The sequence below is a fragment of the Drosophila mauritiana genome, unplaced genomic scaffold (assembly GCF_004382145.1).
Source record: "Drosophila mauritiana strain mau12 unplaced genomic scaffold, ASM438214v1 Y_01, whole genome shotgun sequence".
In the NCBI taxonomy this organism is placed as follows: Eukaryota; Metazoa; Arthropoda; class Insecta; order Diptera; family Drosophilidae; genus Drosophila; species Drosophila mauritiana.
In genome coordinates, this window is record NW_022881540.1 from 1 (window position 1) to 21,374 (window position 21,374).

Here is a 21,374-nt window from a genome sequence, read left to right on the forward strand (position 1 = left end):
ATACAACGTATTGGTGTGTAGGCATGTGCTTAAGTCTTAGGGACTTATGGATATTTCACTATATAGATAAATGCTTGCGTTGGCTCAAGGCCAGAAAATGCAATAGTCATCATTCTTCGAAAAGAATTCGGCGCTATTTTCAGTCTAAATGGTAATCGAGTAAAACGATATGATTCGTTTGTTTTTGAAAATGAATTTATATCTCTTGTACTCTTCTCAAGTTCAATTTGGTGATAACCTGATATCAAGTCAAGGCATGAAAAATATTTGGCTCGACCTATCTGATCCAAAATATCCTCAATTCTGGGAGTGGAAATTTATCAGACAACAATTTTTTATTGATTTGATGATAGTCAATTACTAATCGCCATTTTTTTTCATCTGAGCCTGGAAGATATTTTTTAGGTACTAATAGTAATGAACTATTGTATTCCGATACTGATACAAATAGAAATATATCAGTGTATTTACTACAAAGCATTTGCAGCTGGGTTTTGAATTGTGGTGGAAAATGTTTTGACAATTGAGACATGACAGTATGTTCTCTGGTTTCTTTATTTGGTTGAACCACATCATAATTTGAAAATGGCTCGTATTTTAGGTTGTATGCATCTACTAGTTTATCAGTATGATGCGTATTTAATATTCGGATATAAACATCGTTTGATGTTGAAATGGTATTCGCTAAATAATAACCTGTTTCTATTTCTTGGTTTGGGATCAATATATTTGTATCTTCAATTGAAGTTATATTGATTTTTCGGACAACTTGTGATCTAGCTGGTAATAATAATCTATTATTACCAGAGTTGTATGTTATTGGAACATAAATCGGAAATTTTAAATTATTGGGTCTAATGATAAACCAATCTTCCTTTGGTTTGAAGCGTAATTGGCAGTTAAATTTTTTTATAAATTCAATGCCAATTATTCCATCGCATGGTATGGGAAATTGTTGATTAACAATATGAAAATTGTGAGGGATTATGTATTTATTGGTTTGTAGCTCTATTGAGGTTAAGCCCTTAAATTTGATAATCTCTTGGCTTTTGCCTTGAATGACATCTTAGATCCTATTGAAGTAGTCGGCTTCTTCTTTTAGTATTGAAATATCTGCACCCGTGTCAACTAAGAAAATTAATACTTTTCCTGTTACCACATGGCCAAATGAAATGAATATATTTATACTTAGATTGATTGAATGTACATGAGCTTTATTTATTGCATTGCGAGTTTCCCGAATTATTTTGGGTTACTCTCATACTAGCGTTATTATTTTTATTACATCTATTTTGATTGTTTCGGCTTCCTCTATTTGAGTAGCCACGGCCTTTATAATTGTTACCATTATTTTGGTTATATTATATATTATATTATATTATATTATATTATATTATATTATATTATATTATATTATATTATATTATATTATATTATATTATATTATATTATATTATATTATATTATATTATATTATATTATATTATATTATATTATTTTATTATATTATATTATATTATATTATATTATATTATATTATATTATATTATATTATATTATATTATATTATATTATATTATATTATATTATATTATATTATATTATATTATATTATATTATATTATATTATATTATATTATATTATATTATATTATATTATATTATATTATATTATATTATATTATATTATATTATATTATATTATATTATATTATATTATATTATATTATATTATATTATATTATATTATATTATATTATATTATATTATATTATATTATATTATATTATATATATTATATTATATTATATTATATTATATTATATTATATTATATTATATTATATTATATTATATTATATTATATTATATTATATTATATTATATTATATTATATTATATTATATTATATTATATTATATTATATTATATTATATTATATTATATTATATTATATTATATTATATTATATTATATTATATTATATTATATTATATTATATTATATTATATTATATTATATTATATTATATTATATTATATTATATTATATTTATATTATATTATATTATATTATATTATATTATATTATATTATATTATATTATATTATAATATATTATAATATATTATATTATATTATATTAAATATTATATTATATTATATATATATATATTTATTTATATTTTATGATATATTATATCTTATTATATTATATTATATTATATTTTATTATATTATAGCGTATTATTATTGTTTGAGTAGCGCAATAAGCAAAATATGTTTGAAGCCTCTGGAAATCGCTCAAATGAAGTACTGGAGCTAGTGCATAGTGATATCTGTGGTCCAATTCAAGCAACGTCTGTTGGAGGAGCACGCTACTTTGTCACCTTTGTAGATGCCAAAACGAGATACATGTTTGTGTAATTCATAAAGACGAGAGATGAAATACTGACAAATTTAAAGAGTCTAAAGCATTTGCCGAAAACCAAAGCGCCAAGAAGTTGAAGGCATTAAGGAGCGACAACGGGCGTGAGTATTTGAGTAAAGCGTTTCAATTTATCTTGATAGAAAACGGCATAAAGAGACAATTGACTGTACCGTACAACCCACAACAAAACGGTTTAGCCGAGCGCGCTAACCGAAACCTGATCGAGATGGCAAGGACCTTTAATATTCTCGCCACTTTCCCATTAAATTTGTCTGCAACGAAACAGCCCTTTCAACTTTTTTTTCAATTTCGAACAGAAAGAAATCACTTTGCAGTTCAGCAACCAAAACAGCTTTATTCTTATCATTTTTTAAAATGAATGCGATCTTTACGCTCTCTGAAGTTTTGCCTCGCCAACCGTTCTAAACAGACACGTCCATCCATTTGAAGAATTGTTGGATATTTTTTTATAATTTTATTAGTCTTGTAAATTTGTAATGATTGATTAGCAAAAGATTTGCGTTTTGCGTGGCGTCCAATAACGAACTCGGCAGCAACAGCGATTTAATTAAAAGTTAAAGCTTTAAAAAGCTTTGTGTTATTTGCACTATTTATTTGTTTTACACAAATCCCGTCACCAAATTTTGGAGCTAATAAGCTTTTTTATTAGCTATTTTCAAGAAATGATTATACGTTTTATAATAATACGTCTATTTTATACGTTTATATTTTTATTTATATATTTCTTTGCGCGCATGCATTAGTTACAAAATGGAATGTTAATTACAGAGCGAACAGCAGAACGATAAGCCAAAGGTGTAGGTGCTAGAGTACTGGAGAGAGAGAGCTAGCTTAGAAGCTCACGCAGCCTCTTTGCCTAGATAACGAAGACATGTCTGCACAGCTGTGTGTATCCAAAGTTGGCAAGATTACAAATAAAAAATTTAGGAACTGATGGCGTATGCGATACGCGATATTACTCTGAATGAAAAAAAGTCTAAGTTGTTTAAAGACACTGTAAACCAGTGGATCAAGAAAATTTGTCAATTAAGAAAACTTACTAAAAGCGTTCCACTTAATAGAATCGAGTAAAGGCTTCATTTGTTCCTCGATCAAAATCATTTCCAATGCATGTAACCTTTTTTCGGTAGGGTGTGCACGCTCGAATGTATCAGTATACCACTCTGCAATCATCATGAGCTTAATACGAGCCTGCGGTACGGTAGTAAATGTTTAATTAAATTATAGAATTAATTTTGACAGTCGAATATACCCATAGTTCGTCTTCCCGACAAAAGAATTTGATCAAGTTAACTGAAACATCGCAACTAAGAAGTCGGACGACTTCAATTTCTTTTAGAGCAAATATAAGACTTTAAAATCTTTGAGGGAAAAAGTAAGTCGCTCAGTAAAGTTAATCCTTAGTTCATTTGCTTCATCTTTTTCAAGGAGAGTTATAATGGTATCTTCCTGGATTCCCTGCCAGCTCTCAAACGCCCACAAATAGCCCAAAACTGCCACGTCCGCATTTTTTAACCATTTTTGGATATTTTTGTTCTAAGACGCAGGGCAAGTTAGTTTGCCAATGTCGATACGCCCAATCTAACGCACACAAACCGCCAAAACTGCCACTGCCACTTTTGAGAAATGTTTTGATATTTTTTCATATTTTTATTAGTCCTGTAAATTTCTATCGATTTGCGAAAATTTTGCCACGCCCACTCAAATGCCCACAAATAGCTCAAAACTTCCACGTCCACATTTTTGAACAATTTTGGATATTTTTTCAGAATTTTATTAGTCTTGTAAATTTACAAAGAAACCGCCCAAAACTGCCGCGCCCACAAACTTGAAAAATTATATTTTATTATATATAATATATATTTCGTTGAGCGAAGTTTGCTATCGATGGGCGCATGCATTAGTTACGAAATGGAGTGTTAATTACAGAGCGAACAGCAGAACGATAAGCAAAAGGTGTAGTTGCGAGAGTACTTTAGAGAGACAGTGAGTGAGGGAGTAAAGAAGTCATTGCTGAACAGCTGTGTGTCTCCAAAGTTAACAAGTTTACAAAAATAAAATTTAGGAACTGCTGGCGGATGCGAGACCCGATATTACTCTTAATGAAAAAGAAATCTAAGTAGTTTACCTTGTTAATAAAAACACTGTAAACAAGTGGATCAAAAAAATCGTCAATTAATAAAACTTACTAAAAGCGTTCCACTTAATAGAATCGAGTAAAGGCTTCATTTGTTCCTCGATCAAAATCATTTCCGCTGCAATTAACCTTTTTTCTGTAGGGTGTGCACGCTCGAATGTGTCATTATACCACTCTGCAATCCTCATGAGCTTAATACGAGCTTGCTGTACGGTAGTAAATATTTAAATAAATTATACAACTAATTTTGACAGTAGAATATACCCATAGCTCGTCTTCCCGACAGAAGAATTTGGTCAAGTTATCTGAAACATCACAACTAAGAAGTCGGACAACTTTAATATCTTTTAGAGCAAATATAAGTCGCTCAGTAAAGTTAACCCTTAGTTTATTTGCTTCATCTTTTTCAAGGAGAGTTAAAATGATATCTTGCTGGATTCCCTGCCAGCACTCAACAATCCATTTGTCTAACAACATCTTCGTGAAATCATCAATTTCCTGCACCATAATGTTAAAAATATCAGAAACGTATCCTCCGCGTTCGTTGTCAAAAAGTCTGTAAAACAAAATATTTAAATTCCTTCAAACATTAATATTCTCAACATACGGATATTCGTAAAGTTCGTGCTCCTTGTGCAAGCCAATGATACGATGCCCAAGCTTCTTCAGAAACGAAATGGCACCGGAAACCTTTGGAAAGCAATCATCCGTGGGCAGCTCCTTAATAAATCCATTACAAGTAGGAATAATCATTTTTGAAATTACTTTGATACTCACATTTAATCCGAGCACCGTAAAAACGTTTTTAAAGTTGATAAATTCCTTTTTAACGCACATGATCTCATCCTCAAAATCATCTACAATGACATGCATCAAGGGTTCAACATGCTTTTTGATAATAGGACGAAGAAGTAAAGAGCCTGCCAGAAGCAAATCATGTGTGTCTTCAAGACCTTTTTCAAACTGAAACGATACCATGCGCTCCATTACATCAGTCTTGGCCTTGAAGCTTAAACGATCTCTTTGGAACAGAGAATTTTCTGCGTCCGGGTCAATAGGGTTGTACTGAATGTTTGTCCACTCACGGTATATGCTGTTGTACTCTTCAAGAATTTTCTCAAGAGCGGAAGTAACCTGCCTGCCCTTTAGCCCCCCATAACAATTTTTTCCAATTTTTGAAAGTCACGGACAGTATTAAATAGGTCTTTTAGCTCTTCCATTCGGACCAAAAATTTATCTAATCGACCGAATATTTCATAGTGATGCCAGGTCCAGTCCTGCGAGTTAAATGTTGTACCTATCTTAAATTTCTTAAGAGAGTTTCTGCATTCATTATATATAGATCTAAATTACCAGATAAATCAGTGTTTTTTTCAATTCATTTGAAATATACCTACTTGTAATATTCCAGGTGCTGCATATTTATGTCCAATTTTTTATAGGCTTCGTCGACATCACCTTGGAATATGGAGTCTGGCTCTACTGTTCTGTTGACGCAATCGATAAGAGAGTTATGAAACAAGTTAAAAAAAAGTGTCATATTATTCAAAGTGTGAAAATACCGCGAGTGACCCCACACTAATCCAACTGTTAGCATAAGTGGTCGTATATCTGATCGGTTCTCGTCCATATCGTTTGTTTCAAACTTGTCCATTTTTTTTTCTAAAATTTTTGTTTTATTTTTAACTAGTAATTTGAAAAGTTATATAATTTACCAATGGGGACAAGCACTTAGTTATGTCTCTAGCCTCTGCTAAAGATTCAAGTACTAATTCAACAATTCTCCGATAAGAATGCTCGAAAATTGATTGAATTTTTTCAAGAACGAAACCAATAGTCTTTATACGCCTATCTCCTAGTTGTTCAGCCAAGCTCTCAAGGTTTTCCAAACGTGACTCCCAAAATGAAAATATTGCCTCTGGTAGTGGAAAATTTTCTTTCGAATATATTTTTTCTCCAGCTTTTATATTTACGAGGTCTTCAACGGAATCAAGCCATTTTACAACCATAAACTCGAGCGAGTGCTTCATAAGAGGGTTAACTACAGAAATATCCCTGAAATGTCCGAAAATTCCTTGTACACTAAAAAATCTAAGTAAATTATTAATTTACCCCATGGCAATAGCTGGAGCGGCTTGCATGACTTCATCCATACAAATAGGAAGAGGAAAAATTGTACGGTTTATAACGAGACCTTTCATCTGGGCAATTCCATTTCGCATTTCTTGAGACTCTGTCTTCATATCGTTTGCGATCACATTGGTCCATCCCACTTGATTTACTGTGTTATTTAGCAGTGGAAAAAATACTTCGTCGCAAAGTACTGATAAATTTGCTAATGGGTTCGGTAATAGATCACCAATAAGAAGCGACTAAAAAACTTAAAATGGTTAGATATCATTTACAATATAAGATATTTATACTCACATTAAGCATATTTTCATCTGTTAAATGAAGTGGTATTAAATACCGAATAAAGTAAGCAACTTTATACCGTGGTCTGACTGGAAAGCTGTAGGATGGATAAAGTTGTCCACCCGAATTGATTGTGAATATTATACGTTTCTTATTGGGATTGTTCAAGAACTCTATAACAACATCCTATTGTAAAAAGAGAGAAAGTTGTTACCATTCTGATACAAAAACTAAGAAAGCAAAATCTGTGAGTACGAGTAAGATATAATTATGCAAAATATAAGAAAGAAATTACTCTTTTCATATTTATCATAATTTCACTACAAGTTTAAGAAAACCCTAAAGCCAAATTGTCCAGACGATTAAATCGAAAAACCAAAATAAATCACCCACCAGTAAACCAAACATCTGTTGCCCTAGTCCGGACTGAAAAGCTCGAAATCAGAAGTTTGAATTTCAATAAATAAAATCGTAAAAATCTAAGAACTAACTCAAAAGTCCATATTTAAAAGGCTCGAGACAGAAGCTTGAACGTGAACCAATCTAGATCAATAAGTTGAGTTCAAAATTAAGCCTTGTAATTATTCACTTAAATAAAGCTTTATTTTTTAGACTTATGAAAGTTTCAAACTAAATTGCACTAAATCCTTTTAATACGGTATATACAACTAGCAGTGCTGATCAGCGAACTAAAATCAGTGATTTATAAAAAAATTAATCCGCAAAAGTATCTATGTGCAAGTTATCCAACCCATGAACATAGCTCCCTTCCACAGTTTATAAACAAATTCCAATTCTCAATCTCGTCGGCATTTCCTTTGCCTTTGTTTTTGTCATTGCCTTTGCCAGCACTCAGCTACCCGCTAACATAAGGAACCCAAACTTAACGTAAACACAGCTTCCGCTTGGAGACCAAACCACGGCCGACTTATTGCGCATCAATCAAAAACTGCATCGATCAGCATAATTGAATTTCACAATGCAGTGGAATAATTCCAGCATAAAGCTTTTATCGAAAGTTCGGTAATTTTCCGAAAGAAAAGCTTCTGGCCGAGGTTGATTTGATTAGGACTTAGAATTTGAAGATCAGTCTGAATCGGGACGAGATCGTCAACAGCTCGAAGTTAAAGATAAGCTACCAAGTGTCTCGTAATAGTATAAGTGAAAAAGTTTATCACCAAATAAATGTTAAATAATAAAAAATAAAATTTATTTTTTTAAATAAATAAAGAGTAACACTTTTAATTGGCGCCCAACGTGTCGCCCAATGGCGTATTTAAAAGTTCTAAATAAATATTAACGATAATATGTTAAATATAAAACGGAACTCGCGCCGCCAACAATCCATATTTTTAGTGGAAAAATTAAAACATCCACAACAATACAACGACACCTAACTACTGTGAAAGTGATCGTGATAAAAAACTTAATTGGAAATCAATAAATGCAATAATCCAATTAAGAATTTAACATAAAAAGGTGGACTGAATACTTAATACAAATTACGAGAACATAATAATAATAAACATAACATAATTATAAAAATTCAGAACTCAACTACGAACCCAAAGAAATTCAAACAAATTTAAAAAAAGGCTATATAAAAAATTGAAGGAAGACCCCAATAAATTTTAATCAAGACGACCCAATTGAAGGAAGACTCCAACAAAGAATTATTAAGACCAACCAATTGAAGGAAGACCCCTACCCTCCACCAACTACGCTGAAGGAAGAACTCCCACGGAAAGTATCGTGAGCAGATAAAAACAACACTAAGTCTCTAAATAAAAATTAAGATTAAGATACAGAGAATACTACATTAAAATTAAATATTACAATAGCAATTTAATTTAAAACAATCTGGAAGATTTGATAAATAGTTTTGATAATTTAAATTTAACAATGGCAACCGGAGGTTCAGTATCAACTCTATCTGCGGGCGGGATAGAAATATTATCATAAAATATTATCATTTGATAAATATATTTGGGGAACAACATTTATTCTATGAAATTGAGGGTTTAGAATCTGATCTATTAATTGGATTCAATTTGTTAAGAAAGATTGGAGCTAAATTAGATATTGAGAAAGGAATCATGGAGTATAAGGGAAATAAAGAGAAACTCCAATATTTTGACGAGGATAAAAACGATTTGTGTTTAATTGAGGAAAAAAATATTCTTCCATTAAAAGAATATATAATTAAAAAATATTTAGATGAGCAAAAGATATATAAAACAGAAACGGTAATTGCTGAAGGCAGTTTATATAGCTTGGGATCAATGAATCCTGAGCACAACGACGTTGAATTATCCGTCATTAATAAAACTAATAGTTCGGGATTTGAAAATCCTGAGCACGCCAGAGTAGATTTATCCGCTAATAAACAATATATCAGTTTGGGATTAAAAAAAACAAGCCGACGATGTTAATTCCGTCAGTCTTAAACCAAATAGCTTGGAATCCACAAATACCGAGCACGCAGTCGTTGAGTCGTTGAGAAAAAATTCATAACCTAAATATAATTTCAAATCAAATAAAAGAATTTGAAAAAAAAGTTATGAAAAAAAATGAAAAGGAGCATTCTAAAATAAATACGCAAATTCCTTTACGTACCGATATTCGAGGAGAAATAAATACAGTCAATGACAGAGCAATTTATAGCAAACAATATCCTTATGCTATGTCAGTCTCAGATTTCGTCAATAATGAAATCGATAGAATGCTAAAAGAACAAATTATAAGACCAAGTAGAAGCCGCTACAATTCACCAGTCTTAGTAGTGCCCAAAAAAGGTCAAGATAAAGATGGATCTCCAAAACATCGACTAGTTATTGACTACAAAAAATTAAATGAAAGCACAATACCTGACAGATACCCGATGCAAGATCCGTCTGTAATATTATCTAACTTAGGGAAGTCAAAATATTTCTCAACAATTGATCTGGAATCAGAATTCCACCAAATTTTAATGAAAAATTAAGATATTGAAAAAACAGCTTTCTCTATAAATAACGGAAAATTTGAATTCTTACGTATGCCATTTGGGTTAACAAACGCCCCTAGAATATTTCAAAGAGCAATGGATGACATATTGAGAGAACAAGTCGGAAAAACTTGTCATGTTTATATGGATGATATAATAATCTTTTCTAATACAATTGAACAACATTACACAGATTTAATTCAAATAATAAATATTTTACAACAAGCAAAAATGAAAATTTCTCTAGAAAAATCAAAATTCTTTAAATTAGAAACAGCATTTCTAGGTTATATAGTATCTCACAATGTAATTAAAACAGATCCTGAGAAAATCTCCACAATTATGAAGTATCCGATCCCACAAAACATTAGAGAGCTTCGTAGTTTTCTAGGCCTCACCGGCTATTACCGTAAATTTGTCCGAAATTATGCAAAAATTGCCAAACCTTTAACCAGATACCTAGGAGGCGATAATGGAAAAATTTCTAGGAGAATGTCTACAAAAATTACAATACAGTTAGACGACCCAGCTGTTAAAGCTTTTAAAGAACTTAAAGATAATTTAATAGCACAAGTGGAATCTGGTTGGAGTTCAACCAGATTATAACAAAAAATTCACTTTAACGACAGACGCATCAGATGTAGCTATCGGAGCAGTTTTATCACAGGATAATAAACCAATTACTTTCATATCCAAAACTTTAAATAAAACCGAACAACTTTATGCCACAAATAAAAAAGAATTGTTGGCAATAGTTTGGGCTCTTAAAAATCTCAGGAATTACTTATATGGTGTAATTGGTATAGAAATACAAACAGACCATCAATCTTTATCTTTCACAATCTCAAATAAAAACCCGAACGTAGAAATGAAAAGATGGTACTCCTTTATAGAAAGTTTCACCCCGAAAATAATATATAAACCCGGAACAACTAATGTCGTAGCCGACATAAAAATAAATAATATTACTAACAGCGACTTAGAACAATCAAACTCAGATCAAAATACACAGCATTCTGCCGAAAGTAGTTTTGAAAATGTAATACAAGAGACCCGAAAACCGTTAAATCAGTTCCAACAACAGCTGTTATTAACAAAGGGGAGGTATACAATACATGAGTCATTGAATGTTTTTGATAAGACAAGACATATAATTGAATATGATACGCCAGAAAACTTAATAGAAATATTAAGGGAGTATCTAAAACCAAACATAACGGTAGGAATTCATTGCACTTTAGAAGATCTTTATCATATTCAATTACCATTAAAAAATAACTTTACCAACAAATTTCTTTATACTAAAATATTTTTACAAGACGTGGAAAATAATGAAGATAAGGCTATCATAATAGAAGAAACTCATAGCCGTGCTCACAGAGGACTAGACGAAAATTATAAACAAATCAATAGATTATTTTATTGGCCAAATTTATATATAAAATTAAAGGAATATGTAAAAAATTGTACAATTTGCAACGAAAATAAATACAACCGGCATCCTATTAAAATCCTTATTGGGGAAGCTCCTATTCCAACTAAAGAAGGAGAGAATTTACACATCGACATTTATTACGCGCAAAGTCTTATTTTCTTAACCTGTATTGTCGCATATTCAAAATTCCTGGTTGTAAAAGAAATTCAAAATAAACTAAACATCGAGAATAAAGTAATGGAATTACTCCAACATTTTCCCCACGCCAAAGTAATTATGACTGATAATGAACCGAGCTTCACCTCTGCTCTACATTTCGCCGACCCCAGACACAGTACCTCGAACGGACAAGTAGAAAGGGCACATTCAACATTAACAGAATTAGCTCGTTGTATAAAGGAAGAATTTAATCTCACTGACAATTCTGAAATAATTATTAGAGCCGCAAAAGAATTCAATCAAAGCATTCATTCTACAACAAACCAAAAACCTTTTGATATTCTATATAATAAAGTTGATCACGAAAACATTTCAAGAATTCTAAAGAACACACAAGAAAAAATGTTAGTAACACACAATGAAGGTCGTAAAGAAAAAGAATATCATGTAGGTCAAGTTGTTTATGAAAAGAAACACGGAGAAAGAAATAAGCTAAAAACTAGATACAAAAAACAGGTTGTTAAGGAAAACTTACCTAACAAAGTTATAATCAATAATATAAACAGGACTATTCACAAAGACAACATTAAGTTTTAACAAATTCCATATTTTTTTTATAAAATTACAGAAAATGCATTTCTTATTACTTCTAATAACATTCGTAATGATAACCACTTCAGAAATAATTGATTACTCCAATCACGAATTCTTCCTGTTCAAGGACAAAAAGGATGTCCTTACCTATGAATCATATGCTGACTTATTCCACGTAACTAACTTAAGTTTTTATAAAGAAATAATCAATCTAGAATCAGGATATGTAAGAAAAGATAAAAATTGGGAATGGGAAATTACTTACGAAATACAGATAATAGAATTAATTTTGTCACAACTGATATCAACTAGATCAAAAAGGGGAATAAATGAGTTAGGCACTGTTTGGAAATGGTTAGCTGGAACTCCGGATCACGATGATTTCATTAAAATACAGAATAAAATAAATGATTTAATTGAAAACAATAACCAACAATTTATTATTAATTCCAAATTGTTTAAAGAGATAAAATCACTTTCCGATCATTTTAAAAACATTTTTATCGATCAAGAATTGCCATTACGAAAACATCGTTTACGTTTATTAACATTTGACTTACAAAACATTATTGATACTATCACACTGGCCAAAATTGATCTATTCAACACAAAAATTTTAAATAATGAAGACATTAAAGAAATATTAGATCACGAACAACAGCCTGTACTTATTGCAGACTTAATGGACATCGCCATATTCAAAATTGTATTGCATAAAGAACTCTTAATAATTTATATAAAATACACCGTTATAACAAACAGATGCGAAATTTACTATGCCAGATCCATTTCACATAATGATGGAAAATTACTTATAAGTAATCAGGTCGCAAAATGCGAAAATACCTTTTATGAAATATCTAATTTTAAGAACGAACTTTTTAACAACTATTGTATTATAAGTAAAGATAAGACTTGTTTTACCCGCTTACTAAATGGAAAAAAATCAATTTGCACTAAAATTCTAGAAAAAAATAAGAATATAGAAGGTGCCATTCTAATAAATGGAAATAATATTGTGAACGATTCTCATTTAAACGGGTCATATTTAATAACATTTAACAGCACAACTACAATAAATAATATTTCATACACCAATTCAGAAAACAAAATACTTGAATACATAACTACCAACCACTTTAAAAACTTAGAAATATCAGAATATATAAAATCCAACGATTCAGAACTTTCTCTTGACAACATTAATATTTTAAACCCATTTATTGAAATTTACAATTGGAAAATTTCAATTTCATTTATATTATTAATTTTAATCATTTTGTATTTCTTAACTATATTAATAGTAAAATTCAGATATTATATATTTGTAACCAAACAAAAACGGCCAGAACCAGAAAAACCAAATAGTGATGTAGAATTTTTAACAGAATTAAATGAACGTTTGAACGAAATTAATAATGAAGCGGGACGCGTCATTTTAGAAGGGGGAGAGTTATCCAACCCATGAACATAGCTTCCTTCCACAGTTTATAAACAAATTTCAATTCTCAATCTCGTCGGCATTTCCTGGATCACCCTTGACATTAAACTAACATTGAAAGAACACATCACGGAAAAGGAGAAGTTTATAAATCAAACCAGAGAGAATGCTAAAGTCGAGTTTCTCGACTATCAGATACCCGTTACTCAGCTTGTGTGAATGCGAACGCGAAATTTCATAATTTTTGTGGGAAATCGTCAGAGAGGAAGGATATTGGAAAAAATTAAAAAAATATTCAAAAGTTTTCGATTTAGGGTGTTAAGGTGGTCCTGTCTAAAAGTGTTTGGACTCGGACTCCGACATATACTTTATGTGGTCGAAAACGCATCCTTCTACTTTCCTTTTTAACGAATTTAGTATTCCATTTCACTATACGAGTAAAGGGCATAACAAGAGAGAAAGCTTGGTCGAGTTGCCCCACTATTAGATACCAGTTACTCAGCTAATGGGAATGCGAACCCGAAATTTCATTATTTTTTCTGGGGCATCCATAAAGGAGTGTCATGGTCAAAGTTTTGTTGGAATACCGATAAAAATGGGAAAGACAAACAATAAAACGAAAAAATGAAATAACATTTTTCAAAAGCGTGGGCGTGGATGTTCTGTGCGGTTTTCGGCGTTAGAGTGGGCGCAGAAAAAACGTTTTTGGCAAATCAATTCCAATTTAAAAGAATAATAAAAATAAGGAAAAGCATCAAAACATATTTCAAAAGTGTGGGCTTGACGGGTAAAATGAGAGGAAAGAGATATTGGCACTTCTAGATGAAGAGTTACGAGAAAAATTAAGAGTATTAGGACTAAGCTGAGATGGAAGGAAACATGAATTACAAAACAGACCTTTGCTCAGTATGGCTTTAATTTAAAGCCAATTTAAAATAAAGCAATCGGAGTAAGGGTGTACATATATAAAAATCAACGACTTAGTGGAGCGGCAAAGCTTTTTATTCGTAGTCAGCATGAAATTCGTGATTGGATAACCTTAAAAACCGCATTGGTTGACGAAGTCCCGAACAGCCATACTCTTATGCGGTACCTAAGTCGAATCTAATATTTTGCCCCACCATACAGCTCACTGCCGTACGATCTTCAGCGTGTCTATTCGCCAGGTCCCGACGGAATCCCTGGTTGTGTGCTCAGATTCTGTGCGGAAGCCTTGTGCAAGCCTCTACTGAATCTGTTTACCTTATCCCTGGGATGTTGACAGTTCGCACATATATGGAAGGAGTCCTTTGTGATTTCTCTTTAAAATGTAGCAAATTGGATGTAAGCTATCCCAAAACTTTTTGAAAATGTTATCACTCCTCACTTGGAGCACCTTTGTAGATCAATCATATCACCGTGTCAGCATGGTTTTATGAAACGCAGATCAATTTCTTTCGTAATACAGGGCTTCAAAAATAATCTTCAAACAGATGTCATCTACACTGACGTTAGTAAAGTATTTGACTCTGTTAATCATTTTCTTCTAGAGTAAGGAAACTTGATCTATAAGGTTTCCCTATTGATGTTTTAGTATGGATTTCAAGCTATCAGAACGGCAGTACGGAACAAGTTCTCTTTAAAAATTCTCTATCTTGAAAACTCCGAGTCACATCTGGTGTCCCACAAAGGAGCCACCTTGGTCCGCTTCTTTATACCTTATTTATTAACAACCTCCACTTAGTAATAAAACATTCGCGTGTACTCATTTGCGCAGACAATGTTAAGTTATGCCTCCAGCACAAGGACATTTCGCGCCATTTGGACTTACAATCCGATCTAGACGCTTTCAAATATGGTGCCGTGATAACATATTAAATTAATTAATTAAAATAAATGGCTCCAAGTGTAAAGTTATGACATTTTGTCGTGTCAACCCAATACGCACGACTTACATTCTAAGAGGGAGCCCTTTGAACAGAATAACACGGGTTGATGATCTCGGTGTTCTTCAGGACCCTAAACTAAAATTTTCTGACCATATTTCCACTATTGTCAATAAGGCTAGGGGTGTGCTTGGTTTTATAAAAAGGTGGTCTAAGGAATTTGATGATCCTTACGTGACTTAAACCTTATTTATTTCGGTAGTCCGTCCGATTCTTGAGTATGGATCACCTGTTTGGAGTCCACAATACGTAGTCCACTCGGACCGCATTGAATCGGCCGTATATTACCTCCTTATTCGAGTAGACTACTTTTAATTAATTTACCATAGAACGATGATTGGAACAGTTTTTAATTGTAAGCTTAACTTCTCTGTTCCAAGTAGATTCACTAGAAACTATATACCCCTTATCTTAAATCATTGTAGATCTAACCATGAGTTGATTGACCCTTACAAAGAGTTATGTTCTGACTATGATAGACTTCATCCTATTATCTGTAATCTTGACTCTCTGCCGATCTTAAAGCAATCAATTTTAACTTTTTTAATACATAATTAGATCCTACTAACACTAAGCATATCAGAAAATGAGATCACCGGTAAACCAAGTCAAGTATGACTATCACCTCATTAACGGCGAGAAAGGTGTAGCTAAAGTAGAAGGTTAGAAAATGTTGTAACAGTGAGGACGAGTAAAAAGAGATTGTCCAAAAAGAGACCACAAATTTTTCAGATGCCACCAGGACATAGCGCGGCCGAATGCAAGGTCGAAATGTTAGACAAACAGGAGTAGAAGGATAATTTAGTACAGGTTGACGACAAAACTAAGCCAACAATCGTGTTTACGTCTTTAGGCCTGGAGTTAAAGTACATTGTGTTCGGGAAAGTCATTTTCAAGGATTTTTGTGGATACTTGCGCAGATCTCTGTTTCGTACCTCGTAACATTTATTTAAAGAAAAGTTGACGGAGAAAGTCAAATCGTACCTTTGAGGCCTTACAATCCCAGCTCAAATTCATGACCTAGAATTTCACGTCATAAACACATAAAATTCGATGCGATTTTAGGTAGAACCCTTTAACTAATGCTAGACATAAAAACCACGAAGGATGGTACTGAATTCATACCAAGATCAGGCAGGTAGTGACAGGGCTCAAAAAGCAGGTCCATGATGGAGAGCAGAACCGAAGTTCACGCATGGAGTAGCTGAACGAATTTCAGAGCTTGTGCAAAGCTTGACGTAGAGGTATCGCACTTCCTACATTCGAAGCGAAGTGTTGTATGATAGAAGAGCACAACCCGAAAAGAAACGTTAATTGTCCGGTCGAGACGAAAACGTTTCTTTGTCCGGTACTTACAGACGAAACACCAGTGTCTCAACATGCTTTAGCAGAAGGTAGTAGACTCCTTTACAGGAGGAGCAGGTTCAGGAGTGGCTTGAACAAAATATTATTCTTTCTTCTTCTTCGGAGTTCTTCGGAGTACGCTTCACCTGTCGTACTTATGGAGAAAAGTAAGGGAGAGAAAGGTTTGTGCTGCGCATATCACAAATTAAATGATAAAATTGTGAGGGGCATGATAAAATTGTGTCTGATCAGAACGTGTTTCGAATCAACTAGGCCAAATATCAGACTTTACAGGAAGGGTAGATTTTCTAGATTAAAAAAAATTCAGAACTTAAAGAACAGGTGCAGCAGTCTTTGATACAGATGCGTAAGGAGGCTAGGAATAATATAGAAGCGTTGTAGTTAGAGAACAGGGCAACTATCAATCAGAAGAGAAAGGACGAAAAGCAGTACAACGGTCAACGATGTTGTAATGAAGTTAGAAGGAAAGTTTCTTGGTTCATAGGCGTAGTAGGTATAATGTTGAGAAAGTGGGAGATGTTGAAGGTCCTTTAAAAACAACTACTGCGGCTGAGTTCATGATGGGGTTCGGGACGAACACCCAGTCAGGCGGGTCGAATGTTGGAATCGAAAACAAGCCAGAAGAGGAAATTGGGAGAGGCGCGTTGTGTTCGTCGTTTCTAAAAACGGCATAAGAGAGCGTGAGAGATCAGAGAAAAGAGAGTTTACTAAAGCAGTCGGTCCTTCAAGCATAACCCATTGAACCAAACATTTTTTTAAAATTACTTTTTTAAATCATTTATTATTATTAATCTTAAAGTCACTAGGAATCGATTAGTTATTTCTGAACTTAATCTAATTTTTTTTTTTTTTTTTTTTTTTTTTTTTTTCGCACGGGTTCCACGGCCACACCTCCCGCCCAACCGACCGAGGGGCGCTGCCGTGTATCGTACGGCTCGATTCGCGAGAAGATATAGACGCGATATAAAAAATAGAATAGGAACGAGGAAATGAATATAATGAGGAATAACTATGTTAAATATTAGTGTTAGTAGGATCTAATTATGTAATAGAAAAGATAAAATCGATTGTTTTAATAGCGGCAGAGAGTCAAGATTACAGATAATAGGATAAAGTCTATTATAGTCAGAACATAAAACTCTGTAAGGGTCATGCAACTCATAATTAGATCTACAATGATTTAAGATAAGGGGTATATAGTTTCTAGTGAATCTACTTGGAACCGAGAAGTTAAGCCGACTAATCAAGTCGGGACTCTCAACATCCCCACGAATAAGTTTACAAATAAAAACTGTTCCAAGCATAGTTCTACGGTTAGCTAGGGATGGTAAATTAATTAAAAGTAGTCTACTGGACTAAGGGGGTAATATATGGTTTGCATCCCAATTTAGGCGCCGCAAGGCAAAAAGTAAGAAGTTTTTTTGGACCGATTCAATGCGGTCCGAGTGGACTGCGTATTGTGGACTCCAAACAGGTGATCCGTACTCGAGAATCGGGCGGACTAACGAAATAAATAAGGTTTTAGTCAAGTAAGGGTCATCAAATTCCTTAGACCACCTTTTTATAAAACCAAGCACACCCCTGGCCTTATTGACAATAGACGAAATATGGTCAGAAAATTTTAGTTTTGGGTCCAGAAGAACACCAAGATCATCAACTCGTGTTATTCTGTCCAGAGAGCACCCACTTAGAGTGTAAGTCGTGCGTATTGGGTTGGCACGACAAAAGGTCATAACTTTACACTTGGAGCCATTTAAGTTTAATATGTTATCACGGCACCATATTTGAAATCGGTCTGGATCGGATTGTAAGTCCAAATGGCAAGAAGTGTCCTTGTACTGGAGGCATAATTTAACATCGTCTGCGTACATAAGTACACGCGAATGTTTTATTATTAAGGGGAGGTCGTTAATGAATAAGGTAAAAAGAAGCGGACCAAGATGGCTCCCTTGTGGGACACCGGATGTGACTCGGAGAATAGAAGATAACGAATTTTTAAAGAGGACTTGTTGTGTCCTGCCATTCAGATAGCTTGAAATCCAATTTAGAAGATAAACAGGGAACCCTATAAGATCAAGTTTTTTTATTAGAAGGTAATGATTAACAGAGTCAAATGCTTTACTAAAATCAGTGTAGATGACATATGTTTGAAGATTATTTTTGAAACCCTGTATTACAAAAGAAGTTAGCTCCAAGAGGTTAGTGGTTGTAGATCTGCGTTTCATAAAACCGTGTTGACACGGTGATATGATTGATCTACAAAGGTGCTGCAAATGAGGAGTGATAACATTTTCGAAAAGTTTTGGGATAGCCGACAATTTAGAGATTCCTCTGTAATGCGTAGCTTAAAAGATAATATTATAGATACTGTTCCTTAATTATAATGTTTAAAAATGTACCGCATAAGAGAGAGCCTTAGTTGCCATATGGAGTTTTCTTGAGTGGAAAAGCCAGTCCAGCTTTTTTGGCGATTTGGCTTTAACTGCCGTGATATTGGCTTTATAAATCAGCGTCCGATCAAGGTGAAGTCTTTAGTTGCATCATTACTTCCTGCGGTGAGGTATGTTTTATATGGCTTTTCTGAGCAGTCGGAGTATCCAAAAAATTTGCGATGTTTCACGATTGGTGTCGTCCGTTAAATTGAAGGGCATGAAGGTTGAAGATGGGTGCGAAGCAAAATCACTTGCTTTCTCATCATCCATCTTAAGCCAGTTGCCACCTCGATCCTGAATCGATGATTGAAACAAAGGCTGTCTCTTGATTCCTCTCGTGAGCTTCCATATTGAGAATCCACTATTACCATCTGGACCAACACTCTCCAATAAGGTATAAAGGTTTGCTTTAGCTATCAGATGGCGCTTAGTAGAACTTGAATATTGCTGGTAAATTCTACGATCTCCTGTCGCGGTGTTTTGTCTTCTGGGGCGTCTTTTGTGGCTGAGGAAGTCCCTAGCCTGCACGCTTAAAATGGGAGGCCACCTTATGGCCGTTAGACCAACTTGGAGAGGGGTTGGTGTAGCCTGCCTTGCAGCTTCAATGATTGCAGTTGTGAAGTAGTCCACGTACCCTTCCACCCTACTACAGCCTTGATGTGTTCTTTAAAGATCCGAATGTTCGCTTGTGCAGACTTTATTTTTGTAAGACTTCTAAGACTTCGTCTTCATCTAGTTCAAAGGCAGCACTTTCACCCTGATTTGTTGCTGCCTAAAGCCTTTGGCGATCCCAAATGGATGGCAGTTGAAGAGGCAGTTGCACGATACGGGTAGCATGTGGCTTCTCCAGTTGCGATGTCGAGTCGTTCTCCTGCAAGTGCAGAACACAGCACTCTACCTCTGGTACACATCCTGTAATTTCCCCACCATCTGTGTTTTGCATTCCAGTCACCTGCCACAACGAATTTTGTGCCAAATTGTGAACTGCCCAACAATAGCATCTGTCCATCTAAGATTCAGAGGGCAGTACTGCTTACAGTCAGCTGAATAGTTACTGCCTGGAGGAGAAGTGGGTTTCTGACAACAGGAGGATGTATATGTCGTGAAGCTCAATAATAGCGAGCATCTCATTGGTCTTCCATTTAAATTCCAGGCTGCCATCTTAAGAGGAACCATTTTTTAATGCAGAGGGCGAATGACGGGTCTATAGACGTAGTTGCATCAACGTTTACACTAACGACATCATTCAGTCAAGCCTAGAAAAAAACCTCTCCAGTTGGGAGTCCAGGATGGTAGTTAGAAGCAGTGGCGGCAGGCGAATGAATTGGCTGAACAGCAGGTTGATTGATTCTGACAACGGTCGCAAAAGACGGCCTTCCAGCGCCAAGGGCAGGGGATCTGTTTATAGGACCAGCAGCGGTGGGTTCGTTGGTCTTCAAATGATGCTTACGAGTAGAAGCTTCTTTTAGGTAATTAATGCAACCTTTAAAGTTAGCTGTATGGTGCTTTCGACTGTGCTAGCAGCGTCTGGCATCATCTTGCTTGAGCCTACCATCCAAAGTGGGGTGCTTTTTTCCACATTCTCTGCAAATAAATTGTACACGCTGGAGTTGCTGACGGGTTTTCTCCCATGTCACTCGATGCTTGCAGACGACGAGAATGTTGTTAACAAGCTTGTTATTTTCCGCTTTTTTGAGATCAATAAACCTAATATTAAGACAAGAATGTTCTTAACAAGCTTGTTATTTTCCGCCTTTTTGAGATCAATAAACCTAATATTAAGAGGAAGTGAGGTCGACTTAATGCGTGGCGTATAGTCTATTCTGTACAAAGCTATGGCCTTCATTCTGAAGGCATACGATGATGTCCTCCGATGAATCTCCATTAACACTAACTCCATTAACACTAACTCCATTCCTTAAGGCACGAATTACGGCGTCTTTCGATGAACAAGGCTCATCAGCGCCAGAAATTTGCCTTATCAACTGAAAGTCTAGTACCTGTAACGCAGCTAGTGTGAATGCCAACAGGAAAC

At 34.0% G+C, this 21,374-nt stretch overlaps 2 protein-coding genes across 2 annotated transcripts in view; both read right to left on the reverse strand.

Moving 5' to 3' along the window:
• Positions 1-4,639: 4,639 nt before the first annotated feature.
• LOC117149944 lies at positions 4,640-5,717 on the reverse strand (the record flags this gene model as incomplete). Its single annotated transcript, XM_033316845.1, has 4 exons — positions 5,365-5,717; positions 5,195-5,307; positions 4,852-5,143; positions 4,640-4,793 (listed from the first exon to the last, which is right to left on the reverse strand). Coding segments are annotated over exons 1-4 (769 nt in total), but the record flags the coding sequence as incomplete, so codon positions are not given.
• Positions 5,718-6,130: 413 nt separating this feature from the next.
• LOC117149945 (dynein beta chain, ciliary-like) overlaps positions 6,131-21,374 on the reverse strand; it is a 33,437-nt gene continuing 18,193 nt past the window's right edge. The window contains exons 3-6 of the mRNA XM_033316846.1: positions 7,015-7,188; positions 6,700-6,959; positions 6,303-6,642; positions 6,131-6,249 (exon numbers count right to left, since the gene is read on the reverse strand). Coding sequence (XP_033172737.1) covers positions 6,178-6,249; positions 6,303-6,642; positions 6,700-6,959; positions 7,015-7,188 — 846 coding nt within the window. The 3' untranslated portion in view covers positions 6,131-6,177. The remainder of the gene's footprint in view (positions 6,250-6,302; positions 6,643-6,699; positions 6,960-7,014; positions 7,189-21,374) is intronic.